The following is a 20017-nucleotide window of genomic DNA, read 5'->3' as shown; positions in this document are numbered from 1 at the left end:
CGGGGGGAGCCGTCAGCCGCCACCGAATGGGCGCTCGCACCGCCCCTTCCCCTCGCCGCTCAGCCGCACTCGCCGCCGCGTCCTCCGGCCGGGCCCGGGGAAAGCGCCCCGATTGGTGGGCCGGCGAGCAGCCCGCCGCTCTCATTGGCTGGAAGGGGGGTCCGGGGGAGGGGCGTTGGCCCTGCCCCGCCGCGCTCGGCCCTGCCCCCGCTCAGGGTAGGCTGCGGCGCCGGGGAAGGAGACGCTGCCCTTCCGCGGCCATGGCGCGCGGCGGGGGGAGAGGGCGCCGAACGGGGCCGCGCGCCCCCCCCCGCCACGGTGAGTGGTGCCGCCTGCCTCGCTCGCGGGGGTCGGGCCGCGCGGGCTGAGCCATCGCGGCGGGGGGGGGGCGGGCGCGCGCAGGGACTCCCGTCTGGAACCGGGCCTGGGGTGGGACCCCCGGGTGGAACCGGCGGGGGTTGTCGGAGATGGGGAGCCCCGGGTGGAACCGGGCCGTGGGGAAGATGGGCCCCCCCGGGTGGAACTTAGCGGGAGTGTCGGAGACGGGGACCCCTGGGTGGAACCGGGCCGGGGGGTGCGGGGTCGCACCGGGGTGCAGAGGGTACAGAACCGCCCCGGGATGCAGGGGTGCCGGTGGTGGCCCGGGGTGCAGGGGCCCGGGGGATGCCCCAGGGATGCGAGAGGCCTGAGGGACCCCAGGGCGCGGGGGCATGGGGGTGCCTGGGAGGGCAGGGGGCGTGGGGACGCTCCGGGGGTGCAGAGGGCCCGGGAGCCCCGTTTGCAGGGCCCTATCTTGATGCAGCATCGCTACGGGGAGTCCCGGGAGGAGCTCCCTGCCCGGGGCCTGCCTGGCCGGTGGGTTCAACACCCCCGCACCCCGGGAGCCTGCAGTGCCTCCCCGGGGGAGCCCGCGGCGGGCTGGGCTGTGGCGAGATGCCCCGGACCGAGGGGTTTCCCTGGTACCTTGCTGCGTGTACCCCTCAGCCAGGCACAGCACCCCCCAGGGCTGTTTTCTGTGCCCAAAATTCCTTGCACTTTGCTCTTCTCATCTCTGCCCTGGCTGAAACGTTGTGTTTAACCTTGTGGGGAGAGCCCCGTCGCCTATGTTTGGTCGCTGCAGGCTCCTGCCACCTTGAGACCATTTCCAAATGTGGCTCCCGGATGGGGTCACACCGACGCCAGGCAGGAATTGGGGGGTTCTCATGCAGCTGCAACACTTGAGGAGGGTTTAGCTTGTCCATGTGGAGAGATGCCAGAGCCCAGCATGGCCGGAACGTGGCCACACGCAGGGTAAGAGCAGCATCTCCTTGCTGCAGCGGGGGTGGCTTGCTGCAAAGGCTGGCCTGGGAAAGAGTTTATAACTGTGGTGTTTAAAAGACGATTTCCTCTGGTTTCAATACATACTTCTGTAGCATTGTCTGTGAAGTGAAGCATGTCCCTCCTGCCCAGCTCCCAGCACAGCCAGTAAAGCTCTGTAAATTCAAGAAGCTTTGAAACCTCCTGGGCAAACACCTTTGGTTGGTGGCTCCTTAGCAGGTCTTTGACACTCAGAAAACTGATCAAGAACAGAGTCTTGCCAAGAAAGTGTAGGTGTGGTTATTTGCAATATTTTTTTTTTTACTATGAGGACTGCAAACAAAATCCCTCCAGCCAATGTTGCGCAGCCAATTCTGGTGCATGTAGAAATCTCCGGCAGCTATCGAGTCCAAGGTTGCTGCTGCTGTTGAGCAGTTTGGGAATCTGACCCTGTGGTTTGTAGGACAAGCAAAAAAATTGCTGCCGTTGGTGAGAAGATGCTTTAGATCTTCTGCGTGGCTCTAGAGGCATTGCTGCTCCAAGTGACCCGCTGTGTGGTTTGTGAAGTGTAGTACAAGGAGGAGCAGGTCATGTGTTCCCTTCACTCACCTCATTTTTCTCCTCTCCTGCAGGAGGAGGATTGCTGGATGAAGGCCGACCCTCGAACTCTGAGCCAGATGTCAGAGAGAAGTTGGATTTCTGCCTGAGCAGCTCACGCAGCATCCGCAAGTGCCCTTCCCCTTTGTGGCTCCTGGAGGTGCCGAGGTCCTCGTGCAGACATGGCATTTAGACGGACGGAGGGAATGTCCATCATCCAGGCGTTGGCAATGACCGTGGCAGAGATCCCCGTGTTTGTTTACACGACATTTGGGCAGGTACAAGAAGCAGGAAAGGCCTTTCTGTTGGGTTCCTTGGGTTTTCTCTTTGGGGGTTGTCTGTAGAGAGAGAAGAGTTTGTGTTAGTTGTGAGGGAGAGAAGCACAACGGGATGATGCTGGGGCGCCTTGGCAGTTTAAGGGTGTGTAAGAAACGCATGGAGAGTTTGGGGTGGTGGGAGAGAGTTGCTCAGGGTGGGCTTGGAGAGGGGAGAGAAGGAGACCCACATCACTCCCTGGGAGAACACCTGGGTTCAACCTTTCTGTTCTTCAAAGGCACTAAAAAAAGACTTTTGTTTTAAAGATGATCAATATATTTCCCACTTGTAGTATTGCAACACCCAGGGCAATAAAGCTCAGCTACGTACCAGGGTTTCAGAGCTTAATTTGGGTATCTCGAATTATATCTGTTACAGGCTGTGTGCAAATTTTGCAGTGTGTTTTGGTAATGAGGACCGAGACCACATTCTCTAGGTTCTGTCAAAATGATGCTCTGCAATTTCTCTGCTGCTGAGTCTTAGTTGTGTAGTAGGGGCTCTGTTTTGTGGGTAGGAGAGGGAATGCCAGTGTCTTATGTTTAAAACTGCTTTAAAAAAAAAAAAGGGTGGTGGAATTGGTTTTTCATTGTTGCTCTTTCATCTTTTGTGTTTAAAGTCTGTCTTCTCTCAGCTGCGGCTCTCTCCAGGCCTGCGTAAGGTGCTCTTTGCTACAGCTCTCGGGACAGTTGCGTTGGCTCTTGCAGCTCATCAGCTGAAGCGTCGTCGTCGTCGAAAGAAGCAGATTGCTCCAGAGAAGTGTGGCTTTAAGCCTGGAGGGATCACAGTGCCCATCTTGCCAACCAGAAGGGTCTCCTCTGTGAAGAAAGGTCGGCCTTGCAAAAAGGGAAAATCTCCAAAAGCCTTTCGTGAGGGAGCAAAGAGAGTGTACAGGGAGCGATGGGAAGTTCCTGACAGCTGGGGGGAGAGGAAAGCAAAGCCATTTGTGCAGTGCATTGATGCAGAATGAAATTAGAAGCCTGAAGCACAGTGCCATGAACACAGGGTTGGCGGAGGAAAGGGAGAGACCCTGAGCTCAAACCCTTGTGAGGAAAAAAAAAGTGGCACTGAGGTTTTCACCAAGGTTTGCAGGTCCCATCCCCCTTCCTACGGAAAGACTGTGGACCTGTTACGCCACGCTTCCCCTGATAATAATGATCCGGGGCACGCGGTGACCTCGTTGCGTATTGATCTTGGTGATGACAATATGACGCCTGACCCAGGGGTCCCGCACACAGCTGCATCGGCGAGGTTGGGTGACAGAGAGGAGGGTGGCCTGGGTCAGGTTGGTGAGTCGGGAGTGTCCCTCCGGCTCTGTGGTGGCTTCTGGATGGTCCTTGGGCAGCTTCTTCACCTGCTTGTGTTGATTTTTTGGGTAAGAGTGACCCAGGTCCTCAGCAAAGCACTTCAGGGATTAGGCATTTGTTTTATGCAACATATGAAATCTTGATGTGTTTTTAATAATAACTAAGGGAACCACGTCCATGCTCTGCCTGACCTAAGGGAAGCTGGAGGAGTTTCTCCTTCATGCTTTCCACTTGTTCTTGCCTCTTGCCATCCTTAAGCAGTGAATAAATATTCATTCCTTAGCCTCAGATCCCCGCTGATACCTGCTTTCTTAGCATCTCAGAGCAAAATAGAGCATACAGGAGATCCATGACTCACTTCTAGGTATTGGATGCTGCTTTGCCCATCTGCAGTCACACTTGACAGGGCGATATTCCCCTCCCTATTCACAGCTGCAGTGAATCGGGCCTAAAATCCTATTTTTTGTGTGACCTTCCCAACTGCAGGATACTCCAGTAAGAGAGTCCAGAGTCCTAGCAGCAAGAGCAATGACACGCTCAGTGGGATTTCCTCCATCGAGCCCAGCAAACATTCCAGTTCTTCCCACAGCCTCGCCTCGGTAAGGACCTTTTCAGCAGGGCTGGGAGAAGCAGGGCTGGGAGATGCGAGTGCACCTACCTGTAACAAGATCATAAAGTCCTTGGGCTTGCACTGGCTGATGGATAATGCCAAAGCTTTTGGAGCAGAACAGGTTATGGTGTAATTGGAGGGTGGGTTCTGCTATTAACCTCACAGTGACTGTCTGGAGTTGTCTGCATGAAATCAGAGGAGCATTTTCCCATGGGCAAGAGCCCCATATACTCCAGGGTACATCCCACTTCTTTGGCCAACGAGGAGCTGCAGGAGGGTCTTGTTTGTGGGACATGGCTGTGATTCCTCAAGGAGCGAGGCTGGGTTGTCTCTGGGTCTTGTAGCAATGGGGAGCTTGTTTGCTTCTCTCCATGATGGGGGTTTGGGTGGCCCAGCAGCCCCTGTGCCAGTACAGCGCTCCTGTGCTGGGGCTTTTCACAGGTTGTTTAGTTGTTAAAACCAAGTTAACTACCAAAATCGGATAGCTCTGATTGGGAAACAATGCAGGCTGAGAATACAGGCTAGTTGTTATACCTCCTCCAAAGTTAAAAGCAGCCTATAAATACAGGTAATTCAGGCTTAACCAGGCGGCAGAAGCCATCACTGCTTTCATCCACCTCTTGTCAGACCAAACACAGAAGGATATTGAGGAGCATTTATGGCTTCAAGACCTGTTTCACGTCCCCATTGCTCAAAGCCTCGCATGCTGCTGTTGCAGCAGTGGGTGGCACAAGCAAACCTCTGCGGCTTTGTGTGCTGTGCCTTACTGCAAAACACCCCCTCAGTGTCACCTGCCAGAGCACCCGGCCTCGGTGACTGGTTCGCAATGCTGGGGCAGGAAGGGGAAAAATCTCCCCTTGGAAGGGAGCTGCTGGCCAGCAGCACCCTACAGTATGTGCAGGCTTTGCTGTGTTTTACCTTGTCCTGTACGGTTGAAGCACCAGGAAGTTGCCAAAAATCTGTGCTGGCCAAGGTGTTGTCTCCAGCAGGCGGCAGTGCCGGCACGGCACTGGGCGTGCAGCCCTGCACCAGTATTCCCCTGGGGTAACTGGGATATGATGGGACACAGCAGTGTGGACCAAGCTGTGTCCAGCTCTGGCCTCCTCTCCTCCCCTGCAGGGACTCTCATGACCATTTAGCTCCCCTGTGGCTTCTCCCTTCCCACAGATGCTGTCTGGGTTTTATATTGATGAAGTCTGCTTCTCTAGATATTTTTTTTTTTAATCTAAATTCCTTTTTCCGCTGCTGGTGCATGGGAGGGGATATCCACATGGGGAGGGATCTTTTCCCGTGCCCCTTTTATTGTGTGGGAGCTGAGCATCCATGACACTGTACTCACTGCTTTTGTGTTACTTTATGGGAAAACAGCTCATCCATCACACAGCTGCAGTTTCTGCCTGCTCTCTCATCTGCTTCCTGGGGCTGTTCTTTGCCATCTAGTAAATAAGTCAGCTGCAGTGAACTGATGATTTGCAGTTCTGGATCTCAAGGTGATTTATTAACACTCCACAGAGATTAATCAATGGAGGCAGGCCAAGAACTCATCTGTCAGACGATTATTGTAGCTTTTTTTCTACCATCAGGCTCACATTTGGACATCTTTCTCTAAGCCATTTGAAAACACTGGTCACTGATAGTGTTTGAACCCAGCACTTCATTGGGTCAGACTTTAAAAGACATTTATGCACTAGTGTGAAATTGGAGAAAGCTGATAATTTGCCCCGTGGATCTCAGTGCTCAGCCCTCCCAGGAGAAGGTTTGGTTGCAAAGAGAAGAGGGGGGATCCCCCTGGCCAAAGTCCTCAGCTGTATTTTTGCTGGTAATCTGTTCCTTTGTTTGGACTGTGGTTGCTTTCCTCGACTTCCAGTGATTTTTGCACAGGCAGCTGGGGCTGACATGGACTTTCTGTCAAAATCATTGCACCTTTGTAGTCATTGTTTTGAAGCTTTCTTGGGCTGTCGCCTCTGTCAATGCTGTCCTGCTAGTGCTCACTGTTGTACAGCTCGCTGTTTCCTAATGAACCTGCACTGTTAATTGCTTGGGAAGGTATTTCCCACACAACTTTCCGTGCTTTCAAAGACACCACTGTGGTGCTGCTTGGAGATGGGGGGACTTCTCACCTCGCCACCCCTCTCAGCACCGTGCTGTTCTCAGCAGTTGACAGCGTAGTGTGAAGCCAAGTAGGAGGGGGCTGGTAATCCTGGGTACCTTCCCCTTCCCAGGCACGGGAGTACCCATACAAGGGCAAACATGGGGAAGGCAAATGGCTTATTGTTCAGATTTAACTGGTGGTGGTGTTTGTATGGTCTTAATGTTGCTACTCTTGGAGAGAATTCAAAAGGCATTTGCTGCTCTCTGCTGCTTTCCTACAGATGGTAGCAGTTAACTCTTCGAGTCCAATACCAGCATCAGCAGGGATGTGGGATGCCCAGGCAATGGGGGATGCTGGAGCCATTGGTGATTCCAGTGCAGAGAGCCTCTACGTTCAAGGTAAACAAGCACAAGGGTAACATCACCCCGAGGGGGTTGTTTATCACTGTGAGAGCAAAATGAGGGTGTAAATTAACATGGAACATTAGCAGCTCAATGTAGAGCTCTAATAGGAAGCTCTCTCCCATTCTTGACTTAAACTCGGTGACTTGTTAGTTATAAAAATCTCATCTTCTAAAGAAGCATTTCTCTGTTTTCTCAATGAATAATTTACTTCCAAAATACTATTCTTTGAGCAACAGGCTCACCTTGTCTGGAGAACAGTATTTTGGAAGTAACATGGCTGATGTTTTAGCCAGTTTGGGGATGTTCTCCTTTACTTCTAATCCAAATTAAACCGTATTTAAAAGGGAAAGAAATAGCATGCATTTATTCTCTCTTATCAGCTGGGGAGAGGCTTCCCTCTGCGCTGGATTGGCTGAGTGAGCCAAGACTCATGCTGTATCAGTTTGTTCCTGAGTAGGCTGGGACTTCTCACAGCTTGTATTTGGTTGCATTGCCAGGCATGGAGCTGTTCGAGGAGGCCCTGCAGAAGTGGGAGCAGGCGCTGACCATCAGGCAGAGGGACAGTGTGAGTACCAGCACCCCCGTGCCCTGGGACAGCAAGAAACAGCAAGAGAGCATGTCTGAGAACATCCCAGAGGTAGGTCCCCACCTTTTCCCTTGCGTTTGCCAGATGGGGAACATGCCGAAAGACCAGCCTGGGTGCTAGAAGCAGTAATTAGGAGGTTAAAAGAGGAGCAAATTAAGGGCAGAGCTGGGGCAGACTGTTTAAAAGAGCTGTCTATATCTGTGGCTTCCTTATGCAATGCGAGTGGGTGTTTTTAATTTCTTTCTCTTTTTAATAAGTCTCGCCCCCTCATTCCCCAGCTTTTCTACCCACCTTCCAACATCATGTCAGTCACTGTCATGCAAGTCCTCCAGCAGCAGTGGCTGCGGGAGGAAAAGGCTGTAACAAGTACAGCACTGGAGAGGAAGAAATAGCTTTTTACCAGGCAGTGTTGTGTGTGTAACTTTTCAAAGCGTTTGAAAGTGGAGGTCTTGGTGGTCACTATCGCTTCCTAGGAAGCAGAGGCCAGCTGCCTGCATGTATTAATGAGCAAAGTGAAGTGATAACTTGGTAGGAGCTAAGGATGCCCCTGCTCACTGAGCAGGTGGGTCAGGGAGGTGTGTAACTCGTTCTGCCTAAAGCTACAGAAACAAGAATTTTAGGACAATGCCTTGTTGTCTTGGACTTGAGGACTATGCAGGGAAGACCTCTGATAAGAGGAGATCCAAACTATACAGGCTCTGTGACAATCATGCAGCTAAAGAGAGCAGCTGTAGCTCAGGACTGTGAAAGGAGCTAAACTCCCAACTCTCCAGGAGTTCTCACTGGCAAAAAGTGTTCCCAGCCTCTTATAAATAGAGACTGGAGTAGTAAGTATGTGGGATATTTATCTTTTGTGCTGGATAATATTTACCCAAGTCAAATCTGGGTTCTTTTCTTGTTGACTGTCCTTGAAGAGTCCTGTAGTTATTTCTAAAACTGACTTCAAAAAGGCTGATTCATTATCAAAATAGATTTCGTGCTTCTTGTTAATGCTTCTGTCTTCTGGGTGAGATACTCATGCAGACACAGGGGTATGAAGGCAAGATGCTGTGTAAGTCTGATTTTTCTCCCTTTCTTTTTTTCTATCCTGCTGTGCTGCTTACAGCAAACTTTGCTTATGCCCAGCACCTTAATCCAAGGACTCTTACTCTGTTATCCAGTTCTGGATACTCTGTTATATTCAACACAGGTTTTCTGATGTCATTCCCTCTTGAAATTAGGCTAAAGTCCCAAGTCAGGAGAATTAAGTGATCTGTAACTCATTAAAATACCTGTTTTTCTGGATGGCAGGTTAAAGTTCTTAAGTTCTTTCTTCCTTTTTTTAACAGGAAAACAAAAGTGTGAAGCTAAAAAGCCAGAGGGTTTTAATAGGCTGTGTAGAAGCTTCCCTCCCCTTGCGTTATTAGCTGCATTGTAGGATTAATGAGTCCTCTCTCTCTCTCTCTTTTTTTTTTTTTTTTAATCATTTAATCTGCAAACTCTAAATCCCATTTTACTGAAAATTTCCTTCCATATTTGTTCTGTCAATCTGTCTCTGCTCAGCTGGCTAACTAAGGGTGGCTTTTATGTATGTTCAAGGAGGAGTCTCAGAAAAGGGAGTTCGCTGAGAAGCTGGAGGCCCTCTTGCACCGAGCCTACCACCTCCAGGAAGAGTTTGGGTCATCGCTTCCGTCGGACAGCATGCTGCTGGATCTGGGTATGGGAGCTGGGTTAGAAATGCATTAGAAGGCCAATTTATTCTCTGATTTTTATGTCTCTTCTGTAAGCTAGGCAATGAAGTGGTCACAAAGCGCTGTTTGGGGGGGAGGGAGAGCACAGTGGCTAAGAGGAGTGGTAGTCCATAAACTCCCAACACATGCAGCGTCTTCGTCTCTTCCAGAGAAGACTTTAATGCTTCCATTGGCGGATGGGTCATTGCGGCTTCGGACAGATGATGAAGACAGCTCAGTTTCCGAGGACTCCTTCTTCTCTGCAGCAGAGGTGACTTAAGTTTCAGCTGTGGGTAGCAGTCCAGCTGCTTGGGGGGGAGCCACAAAGGCAGTGGAACCAAACACATCTTGGTAGAGGAAGATGATCCAACATGGAGCAACAGCCCCAAGCTGGGTGGTTCATGATGGATGTTAGGAAAAGTTGCTTCATTAGGGGCATGGTGCAGCCCTTTCCAACCAGCATTTCCGTGTCATCTTCCTATCTACTCTAGAAAACATGCCATAACAGATAGAAAAGTACTGTAAATCTAATGTAATGTGGCTTGGTTGTGTAAATTTTAGGGAATATTGAGCTGTGTCAGAGCTGAGACAGCTTTGAAACTGGTGGGAAAAGAAATATCTTTGTGTGAAATAATTGGAGCTGATAAAAGTTCGCTAGCTGAAGAAGGCACATCTGGCTTGTGTGTAGTCTCTGAGTATTTGCAAATATTTAACGAGATCATTTTGTTCTTCCTGTGCCTCTTGCCACGTCTGCAGCTCTTTGACGCCCTCCACTTTGAGGAAATACCATTCCACCTCTCTAAGCCAGTAGCGGCCTATGAAGAAGCTCTGCAGCTAGTGAAAGAAGGGAAAGTTGCGTGCCGGACGCTGAGGTGAAGTCACAGCTGGAGTTTTGGGTCCTTGTGTCGAGGCTCCTTTGAACAGTGTGAACACATTATTTGCCTTTGAGCAGCCCTATAATGAGAATAACCCTTTGGGGTCCGAAATTCTTAGCATCCTTCCTGCTGGTTCAGACTTCCCAGGGAACTAGCCCCAGATTTCAGGACACACATTAAGAAAGGGTAATTGTCCCAGGAAATTAGTAATGAGAAATGTGCCTGTTCTGTGTGTCTGGCTGGCATAGTCCTGTGCTGTGACAGCCTTTGCAGAGGTGCTCTGGTCCCCTAGGGTGCTGTGCAAAGGGAATGCAGTTGTTGCTTTCTCCTAGGCACAGACTGGAAATTATTTTTTGGGGGGGAACATAGTTAGGAACGCAGACATCAGGAGAGCTGAAATTTATGCAATCCTTCCCCTTTCCCTCTAGGACAGAGCTCCTTGGCTGCTACAGTGACCAGGATTTCCTTGCGAAGCTGCATTGCGTCAGGCAGGCCTTCCAGGTGAGAACGGCTCGAGGCTCCCAGGTTCCTGCGGTGCGTTGCTGCCAGCAGCACATTCTCCTCTGCCTGCACAGGGGTGAAGTCTTTGCCCCTCTAGAGCAAGTAAAAGCAGAAGCAGTAGCATCCCAAGTTCCCCTTGCTTAACTCTGTAATCCCGTCCTGATGGATTTGATGTGGAGAGGGAGAGGATCCCCTGGTCCCCGTGCCCCACTTGAGCGGTGGTTACACAGCCAGTGACACTGGTTTAGTTCTGGGAAATTAAAGTTTGTGAACTTCCGAGGTGCCTAGAAGCTGCTACTCCCATTTAAGAGCTTTTCACAGGGCTGGAGTCAAACCTCTGAGGTAGGGGAGTAAGGTTTCCTTCTCCTTACCGCAGTCCTCTTCCTGGCAAGGTACGTCTACAGCCTGAGCAGCAGCTTTTGTGCCCTGGCCCCACTGCAGCTCCTGTGCCTCCGTTCTTGCCAATTTCAGTCTTTCAGCCTAATTTTAAACTTGCTTCCTGGAGAGAGCAGTTTTCTTTTCTAGTCTCCAGCTTATTAAAGGTTAATGATACTGGCGTATGCAGTATTGCACTGCTTTGTGTCCTGTCCTTTTTTCTCCCAACTCAGAATTTGTGTGGGTGTAGGTGCTCACAGGAGATTTCTTGTGTTCCCTTGCAGGAGCTGCTGGAGGATGAAAGCAATCAACTGTTTTTTGGGGAGGTTGGGAAGCAAATGGTGATAGGACTGATGACAAAAGCTGAAAAGGTAGGAAGTTTGTATAAGAACTGAGCTGTGACTTGAGCACAGGGACACTTGTTCCTCCATTCCAACCCAGAGTTTGTCCAGTGTGTTGGAAGAAGAAAACTTCATCATGGTGACTATTGTGAGCAATAAAGCACAGGCATTTTTAATCTAGTTTAAACAAAGTATCTTGAAAGATCCTCTCTGTGCATCTCCTGTCCACAGTTTGATGCTCTGCCTCACTGGAATGAACAGAGGGTACAGGCTGTGCATCAGCGATGGCATCGTCCCAAGGAATACAGGAAAGGGAAAACATCATCAAACCTTTGCATCAACGATGTAACAGTTTTCAGATCACTGGTTTAGTCACTGGTCATCCCCTGAACAGGGAGATGGTTGCTTGCACAGCATTAGTCCTTTAGTTGGCTCACTTTGCATACAGATGTCTCTAGCTACTTCCCTGAAGAAAGTGGAGCAACGTAGGTGCTTTGAGTCACAGCTGAGCCTGGGGCCATCCGTGCCTCCTAGAAATAAATTCTCTCTTTCTGCACAAAGAGTGTTTTGGCTAAAAACTTCAGCCAGCCACATGCATCGATGGTGATGTTAGCTCAAAATTGAGTAGTCAAACTTTGGTGAAATGTGCCCACGGCTGTTGTACCTTCTGAAGTGTTTTGTTTCTCTACTCTCCTAGAATCCCAAAGCTTTTCTGGAAAGCTATGAGGAGATGCTGCGTTATGCACTGAAACAGGAGACCTGGCCAACCACTCAGCAGGAGCTGGAGGGAAGAGGGGTTGGTAAAGACATTCTCTCTACAAAGTCACAGAGTAGTTGGAAGATAATGGATATGTAGGAACTGCCCGGGAGTAAAAGAACTGCTGATGGAATATGATTATTTTGCAATTGTACATTATCTTCTTCAGCTCATTACATTTTATTGCTTCAAACCAAAAGAGTAAAGTCCATCTCTTTTTTTTTTTATTTTTATTTTTTAACCTGTTTCCTTTACAGACTGTTCTCTCTCTGACAGGTGGTGTGCATGAGTTTCTTTGATATTGTGCTGGACTTCATCCTCATGGATGCTTTTGAGGATCTGGAGAACCCGCCCTCCTCCGTGCTGGCTGTGCTGCGCAACCGATGGCTCTCCGACAGCTTCAAGGAGACGGTGCGTTAAGCGGGCAGTCCTTGCACTGAGCGTGAGATCTCAGTGCCAAGGCTAGGGAAGAGTGTAGCCTCATCTGTCCTGGCTGAATTTTCTCTTTAGAAATACCATGCTTTCCTGAAGTTCTAAACAACAGTCTTCTGGTACATGTAAATTGTTTACAGGAAAGCTTTCCTTAGTTTGAAAGCATCTGGTTGGCTCCAATAGACTTATTTCCCTAGCGGCCTTTATCAGTGGTGCCATGGAGATGTTAAAAGATGACAATGCATATTTTCATGAATGAGAGGAAGAGGATCAAAATGTAGGGAAAAACACGTGGGTTTTTTGCACCTGGCCATTCATTCTGGTGGTACCTCAGCAGATACTGTTGCTCAAATTGCAGCGCTTTCCTCTAGTCCTGGCCCCCAGCTGCATATTTAAGACTGATTAGTTTCATAGATCGAGAAGATGATGGTTGGGAGGCACCTTTTAACAGCTCTCTGCTTACAGCCTGCGTTCTAGGGTGTTCGGCAGCTATTAGCGATCTTCAAAAACACTTTGGCTTTTCTGGAATGGATCTGGAGCGGCCAAATCTGCTTCCAGTTCACTTCGATTTTTGTCACTAATTTTAGAGTTGTTGGCACAAAAGGGCCACTGCTTTGATATTTTGATGGCTATATATTGGTAAACTGTTTTTTTTATTAAAAGTAGTCCCAGGTACTAATGGGCTCTCTCTGTTAATCATAGGCCCTAGCAACTGCCTGCTGGTCAGTTCTGAAAGCAAAAAGGAGGCTTCTGATGGTAAGCAAAATTAATTAAAAGGGAAAGAATCTAATGTGTTTGAAGCTGAAAAGTTAACACCTAGATCTTGACAAAATACGAAATCTAAGTGGTTTAAGACTGAACTGAATCGCATTCCTTGTAATGCTTTAGAGTGCTGGCGTCCTGCCGTCATTGCTCCCGTGCCATGCCAGTGTTTTACTGAATGAATCTGAATTTATTCTCCCTTTTTCTAAATGTGAGGATTCAAAAGCTGACATTGCCTGTTTGGTATTCCCTCTCGTTGCTCACAATACCGTAGGAATGGTCACAGACACCAAGCAACAAGGGGCTGCTCCTGAATTGTAGCTTTGCTGCTGGGAGTGCACTGAATGGCTCAGGTGCTTCTCAGCTCCCCAGTGCTGACTGCTGACCAGCTGTTACTTGATGTATTTCCCTTAAATCTGTGGCTTTCTAAAGTGTCACTGCCGATGAGTTCATGGACCTGGGGAACAGGAAGCCGCAACTTCACAACCCCAGTTCTGCCACAGGGTTTGTGGCCTCTGGCAAGTTTTCAGCTCCTATCCCACAACCAGCCGGTATGACTGGGTTTGCCTCGTGAGATGGCTCAAAGAGAAGTGAGGGCGTTGGAAGCTGGATTGGTGCTGTCATGCACTAGCTCTGTCTTGGGTATTTGCATGCCCTTTCCTGGCTTGGTCCGGAGATTATAAATAGGGTCTATAAAGACTGCCTGATGGTTGCCTTCCATTTTCTTCTATTTATTTTCCTCCTCAAATAGTCCTTTAGAAACACAAAGATAGAAAGCTATAGTCATTCTTCAAGGGATCTGAAATGTCAGTGTAATTCTGCAGGAAGAGATGGTCTTAAGTAGCTCTTAACTTCAGTTACTGAAGCACGGTGCTTTCTGGTAGCTGATAGGAATAAGCTGCTAATTCTGTCTGAGAGCTAAGACACCAACCAGTTCTTCCCTTCCCTGTGGCAGGTACCAGATGGCTTTATCTCTCATTTCTACTCCGTATCGGAGCATGTCAGTCCTGTTCTAGCCTTTGGTTTTCTGGGGCCCAAGCAGCATCTATCTGAAGTCTGCAGTTTCTTCAAGGTAAGGTGGCTTTTCTGTACCTGATCTGTGTGGGACTCCTGCTGTCTTCTGGCTTAAAGCTGCAGATGTGTGCTTTTGATGGCTGACATGGCATTAAGAAACTTGGCTGTAATCAAAAGCCTTCTAAAAATCACTGGGTTTTGAGATGCAGATTGCTGAATTTAGAATGATAAGAATTCCCAGCACAAATTACCATAGCTGATAGGAAATGTGTGTGATGAGATCAGTTTATATCATGAATGTTGGAAAAGATTATGGGTGCATATGCTGAAAGAATACGTTGTCTAAGAGTACATGGGGATCTTACAAGTTATTTGACCTTAAAGCCTAAATCCTCTTGTTCTTGTAGATAATATCATGAGAAGCTTTGTTGCATTCATTAAATATTTGCATGGGTATTGCCATGGATGTCAGCATGGCTTTCCTAACTTCAGGGGTTCTGCTGTCTTGTTTCAGAGGCATGAGGGGATCTAAACACAAAAGTAACATCCAGCCTAAAGCAGATCTTTGCTTGGATGGCAGACATGCAAAATTCCTTACAGGGTTTTCTGCTTGCTGCAATCCAGGCAGCTGGTATTGGCAGGTGGGAGGAGGTCTCCTTACTGTAAACCTTCCTTTTGTCTTTGTAGCACCAGATAGTACAATATCTGAAGGACATGTTTGATTTGGACAACGTGAGATACACAACGGTGCAGTCGCTGGCAGAAGATATTCTGCAGCTGTCGCGGCGGCGCAGTGAGATCCTCTTGGGATATCTGGGCACTGAGACTTCCCCGGAGATGAACGGCACGCTTCCTGGTGAAAACGAGCCACTGAAGGAGCTCATCTGATGTCAATCAGGGGAGGAAAACGGTTTTGTACAAGGACCTTTTTCCTCCCAGAGATGGATAAAACTACCTGCAATGCTCAGTGGTGGCAGCAAGACTTATTTCAACACACAGCAACCTGGTGGGACCTTCTGCTTTTTGTAGCCAGTAGTGTTTGCTGGGATGGATCCAGGACCACTTGCCAGCTTATGGTTTGAATTTCTTCTTTGTTCCACCTTCCTGTTCTTTTTATTATTGTTACTTTTAATGTGTCATATAAACCACAAACTGCCTGGGCCCAGATTTTTGCCCGATTCCTTTGAATAGGGCAACATATGTACCCGTTTCACCTGTGTGTTTTCTGGGAGATGATCCCTGATGTTTACGGTTGTGTGTGGGAGCAGGAACATCATTGGTAAATTCTCCACTTAGCCCATAGCTTCTCAAGGAGGCTTTGTTTGCTTTGGGATTTTTATTATCTTTCTTTCTCTGCTGTGTTTCTACAGACATTACTGCTGATTTTACCTTATGTGTTTTAACACATGCAATGTGACTAGCAAAGATTTCTTTCCCAGGGAGGATAAAGCACTGAAGTAAAACGCAGACTTTTGTAACCAGTCTGAAGCTCTAAAGAAGTTGGTCTGTTCCCTCTGTGTTACTGCTCTTTGCAGGCCAGATGATGGGCTCTGTGCCATGGTCATCCTCGCTTAGGAGATTGCTGAGGTCTACGTTTGCCCCTAAGGCAAGCTAGCGTGAGGAGGGGGTGGACTTGCCTCCTGCCTCTGCATGCACAAAGTCTTTAACATCCATCAAAGTGCCTTGCTGTATTTCAGAATGAGCCAGCAGCAGTTTTCGCTGGGCAGGAGATGTGGGGTGTACGAAAGCAGAGGGAACCGGTGTAGCGTGGTGCCTGTTCCTATTGTGCACAAGGCAGTATGAGGTGCAGATGTTGGATGTGGTGTACGAAAGGGGTTATGTGTGCTGGATAGCTGAGATCAAGCTGCTAGAGAGGAAACAAGTCTTTCGTCGATCCTAAGAAACACAGCGTAGTTTTGGGTATAGATCAAACGCATGTGTACGTATGTTTTTTGTAGTGCTGGGATGGGCTCTTCTCAAATGACGTGATCCTGACTGCGCAGCCGGCACCTGAAATCTGGCTGCTCTGGGACACGTGCTGAGTTGGATACCAGTGTAAGCAGTGGAGTGTGCCGGACTTGAGGCGGTCCTGGCTTTTGTGTGAGGTTTGCAGTGATTCCCCAAGTCCTCTGTGAGTGCAATGCCACGGATGAAGGCTGAGGGTCCAGCCTGTCCTTTCTTCTGTTTCAGTCCACATATGGCTCCAAGTCCCAGCTTCAGAATGTGCAGGTCTTCAGGGAGAAGAAAATGGGAACTTTCACAAAAACACAGGCTTCACTGTTTTTTCTCCAGACTGATTGGTTGTCCCTTGTGTCCGTTCCAGGTAAAAGGCATAAGTCTTATCTAGCCATATTTTTGCAAGGGAAAAATAAAAGTAAGAATCTGGAGTTTTCATAGGGGTGGAAAGTCAGTGCACAGGCTTGGAGAATACAAATGTCTTCTTTCTTCCTCGTCAGATATCTAATGTGGATTCTGCTGGTAAAAGCAGGAAGGAAGTAAGCAGGGAAAAAGTAAACAAGAGGATGTAAAAGGAGTAGATAAATGCTCCTGAGATGCTTGCAAGAGGGTAAGTGTAGAGCACGTAACATCTGTTGCTCTGTAAGCACATCAGACTGATGTGGCTTATCCTGAAGAACAGATTAATGCAATAAACAAGACAGTGCAGAGGCAGAAGCGAGGAGCAGCTGACCTGAGTGACGCTGCATGAAATAAACTGTTATGAGAAGGATTTGAGAGAGAGCAGTTGAAACTAGGAAAGGTCTCTGAGGTGCCTTGCTCCTGGCAGGATGCAGTGAGAGAAGAAACAGAGGATGCTGTATTAGCATGACACACCTGCTATACGTAAACTGTGATTTAAAAGTACGTTACATTCTGAAAGCAAGTTACTTTGCCAAAAAAAAAGTTTATAGTGCTTTGTGCTCTTGTATGGCTGGTTTAGAAGAAAGAGTAACTTCAGCAGCCTTGTATAGTGGTTAAAATGATGCTAAAATGTGAAGATTAATGTAATAAGATGGACTGTAATTCTAAACAATCAATGCTGTTAATTTCAGATTTTTAGAGTTGTTTTATGTGTATTTATTTAGTACTTTGAGTGTCTTTTGGCCTCAGTGCTTGGGGCAGCCTGCCTACTTTGTGTACAGACAAGAACACTGGCTGCTGACTTTGGTCTTTTCGCATCCTTGCGGGAGAGAATACTGAAACGGGGTCCCCATGAAGCAAACACTAACTTGCACTGTGGCTTTTTAAGCTAAGAACTTGTAAATTCCTAGTCAATCAAATGGAAGAAAGATAGTTTTATTACAGCTTTATGCTTTTCCTTAGCCCTTATTGCAAATAGGGTATGCTGCCCTCCCAGTGAAGGTAAAGAGGGATCTTCCTCAAGAACAGCCGTAGCTTCTTAAAGGTTGAGTTCTCCCCCTCTGCCCAGCAACACTAACTTGCTCCTGCACAAGCCAAGGATGTCTGCTGAGAAAAACTGATTTTCTATTTACTGGGGACGTTGTTAAACTTCTCTTTGCCCCGCTCCTCCCTGCTATTTCATTGCTGCTCTTTCTCCCTCCCCAATCCCAGTGTAGCTTGAGAGGAAAGGCAGAAGAAAGGTGTTTGCAGCCTCTGAAGGGTACTGTTCGGATCAGCGGGCTCAGAGGAGCTGGTCCTGTGGAAGAAGCTCTCCCTGACCCACGGGGTGGTGGTCAGTGACCTGCTGCGTTCAGCTCCTTTAGCTGCAGCCACGAGCAGGGTCTCAGGCTGATCTCATCCAGGCATCTGTTTTTTAGGGTAGAGTAAAAGAGTTATGATGGAAACCACTCCTGCCCTCTGGCTTCATAAGAGATCACTAGAAAATCCTTCTTTCCCCAGCGTATTGTGTTTAGTAAAGGAAATTCTTCAGTATTAGTAGCAGTTGAGATACGTATTTGGGTAGAATCTCTAGAGATAAGATATTTGCCTTTTTTATAATGAACCCTTTTTCTCAAGGGGTTAAATCATTCTGGGCTGACACTTGCAAGATTTTAACGCTGATGGGGATTTAAAGTGGCTTAGCAGCTATGAAGTAAAATCCTTCAATAGTTTCTGATGCTTAAACAGAATTTCAAATATGCATGACTTTCCGTTTTTATGTGGAGGTTGTAACAAGCTTCACCAGTGGCTGAAGTACATATTCAGTACTTTAGTATGTATGTAGAGACTACACCAAATGACTCTAGGACAGTCTTTATGATCTTTAAAGCACAAATACATTAATAAAAAAAAAAAAAAAGAGGAAAAATCTGCCTTCTTGTATCTATGGGATCGGTGTGGCTTTGAAGAGCATGATTTGTGCTGTCTCATACAAGGAGGTAGGAAAGATAAGGATTTTACTTGCCCCTCTTCAGTAGAACATTCCTCTGCCATATCTGAAACTAATGAATGTAAACTTGTGCCTATTTTTTTTCTTGATTTCCTAAAGGTGTAAAAATCTGTTCTTGTTTTGCTTCTTTCTTTTTTCTTTGCAGATAATTTTTTTTTTTTAAATACCTTTAATCTTAGGATGTGGGCATTACAAGTCAAATAAAACTTTCCTTCATGATTGTGTTTTTTGTTTCTAAATTTCCTGGCGAAACTTGCTAGAAGCTCAAGTCTTTGGTTTCTGATTTAGGCGACAGTTGTGGTGACACCTCTGGTGCGAAAGTGATGGTGTAGTACAAGGCTCGCCCTTCCTAGAGTCAAAATGGTAAACTTACAGCAAGTGAACTTCAGGGGGTTGTTTGCGTGGGGAGTCTTCCTGGTTCCGCTGAAGACAAGTCTGTAGATTAAACAGGCTATAAAATAAACAAGACAACTCATTGTGCTTTGAGCAGTGGTTGAAAACTGTGGGGTTTCATTTTTCAGATTTTTCTTTTCCCGTGGCGGTTTGATTGTGTTTGGGTGTGGTGTGGGTAGGCTTAGCAGGCTGTGATAAAGTGGTAGCAGAAATCCCAGTGAGGAGCAGAATCTCTTAAACGTTGTCCAAGTTCTTGTAGCAAACTTATCAGCCTCCCAAACTATGTGAGAGAAACCCAGAGTAAAGGCTGTGGGTTGATATCAGAGATGCCCATCTGCTGCGCAATGCGGGAAACTCATCTTCTCATTCTTCTGAAGCAATTACAGTATGTTTAAATACTTTCATTTTCAAATGATACAGAAACCAGATTGAATCAGATAGGCTGTTTGCTTCCACAGTGATTAAGATTTCATCCATATGCTTAAGAATAAAAAAAAAAAAAATAAGCCTCGGTTAGCATTAATGCAAGCCTGTCGTGAACTGTGATGTATGCAAATAAAATGTTCATGAATAGGAAAATTTTTGTCTCGTGCCACACCCTGAAGGCTAGTTGAAAGAGTTAAAAGGAGTTTATCTTAGTTTCCATGGTGTCAGACTGTATACTCATTACATCTCCAGAGCAGCTTTGTGCTTTCTTATGCTGAAGGAACAGAGCAAAGGCTGCTCCGTGTATTGACACCTTCTTCTTATGTTCAGGAAGGAGTGGGTGAATATAGCAATGAAGCCCACAATTTTCAGTACTTGTCATGGTACATAGATCAAATGTAATCCACTCTGCCAGCATAACTCTATATTCAGTAGCTTGGAAAGGAGGAGATTTATTTAACTTGAATAATGAAAGCAGTAAATCACTCACGCTACCTTGTATAGCAGTCTTCTCCATGAATTGAACTTCTGCAGTAAATATTTGCCCTTTCTTTCCAAATAATGAGACTTAAATGCTGATATTTTTTTTTTTTTCTTGCAATGCCAGGAAGAGTGTCAGCTTTGAAGAGCCCGTTGAAATTAATGGTACATAATCATAATTGCTATCTGAAAACAGGTATATTATGACTGCAGGAGAAGGAGTTTTCTCCCTGTTCTGAAATCTTGCTTTAAGGTGAACGTGCTAAGGGATAGAAATCCTAGTCCGTGTGTTTTTCTGATATATAAAAATTAAAGGCAACCCCTTGCCTATGTTTATCACTTTTTGCGTTGCTCTTGCATATTTATTTTTCTGTAAGTTTTATTTTTTTAAAACTGAATT

The 20017-nt window shown here is 47.3% G+C and overlaps 1 protein-coding gene across 2 annotated transcripts; it reads left to right on the top strand.

Annotated features, from left to right (window-relative positions):
* Positions 1-246: 246 nt before the first annotated feature.
* On the top strand, positions 247-19952 carry MIGA2 (mitoguardin 2). Of its 2 annotated transcripts, XM_054220732.1 has the most exons (16): positions 247-318; positions 1929-2171; positions 2825-3035; positions 3999-4111; positions 6495-6612; positions 7116-7255; positions 8783-8900; positions 9084-9184; positions 9670-9785; positions 10217-10289; positions 10949-11035; positions 11703-11801; positions 12039-12173; positions 12897-12950; positions 13912-14028; positions 14658-19950. In XM_054220732.1, exons 2-16 carry the CDS (start codon positions 2076-2078, stop codon positions 14856-14858), a joined length of 1779 nt encoding a protein of 592 aa, XP_054076707.1. In that variant the 5' UTR covers positions 247-318; positions 1929-2075; the 3' UTR covers positions 14859-19950. The 2 variants fall into 2 exon arrangements, with proteins under 2 accessions (XP_054076707.1, XP_054076708.1); XM_054220733.1 differs by lacking the exon at positions 247-318 and having other exon boundaries at positions 2840-3035; positions 14658-19952.
* The last annotated feature ends 65 nt before the right edge of the window (positions 19953-20017 follow it).

This window comes from Rissa tridactyla, chromosome 14 (assembly GCF_028500815.1).
Source record: "Rissa tridactyla isolate bRisTri1 chromosome 14, bRisTri1.patW.cur.20221130, whole genome shotgun sequence".
In the NCBI taxonomy this organism is placed as follows: Eukaryota; Metazoa; Chordata; class Aves; order Charadriiformes; family Laridae; genus Rissa; species Rissa tridactyla.
This window is presented reverse-complemented; position numbering and strand designations above follow the sequence as displayed.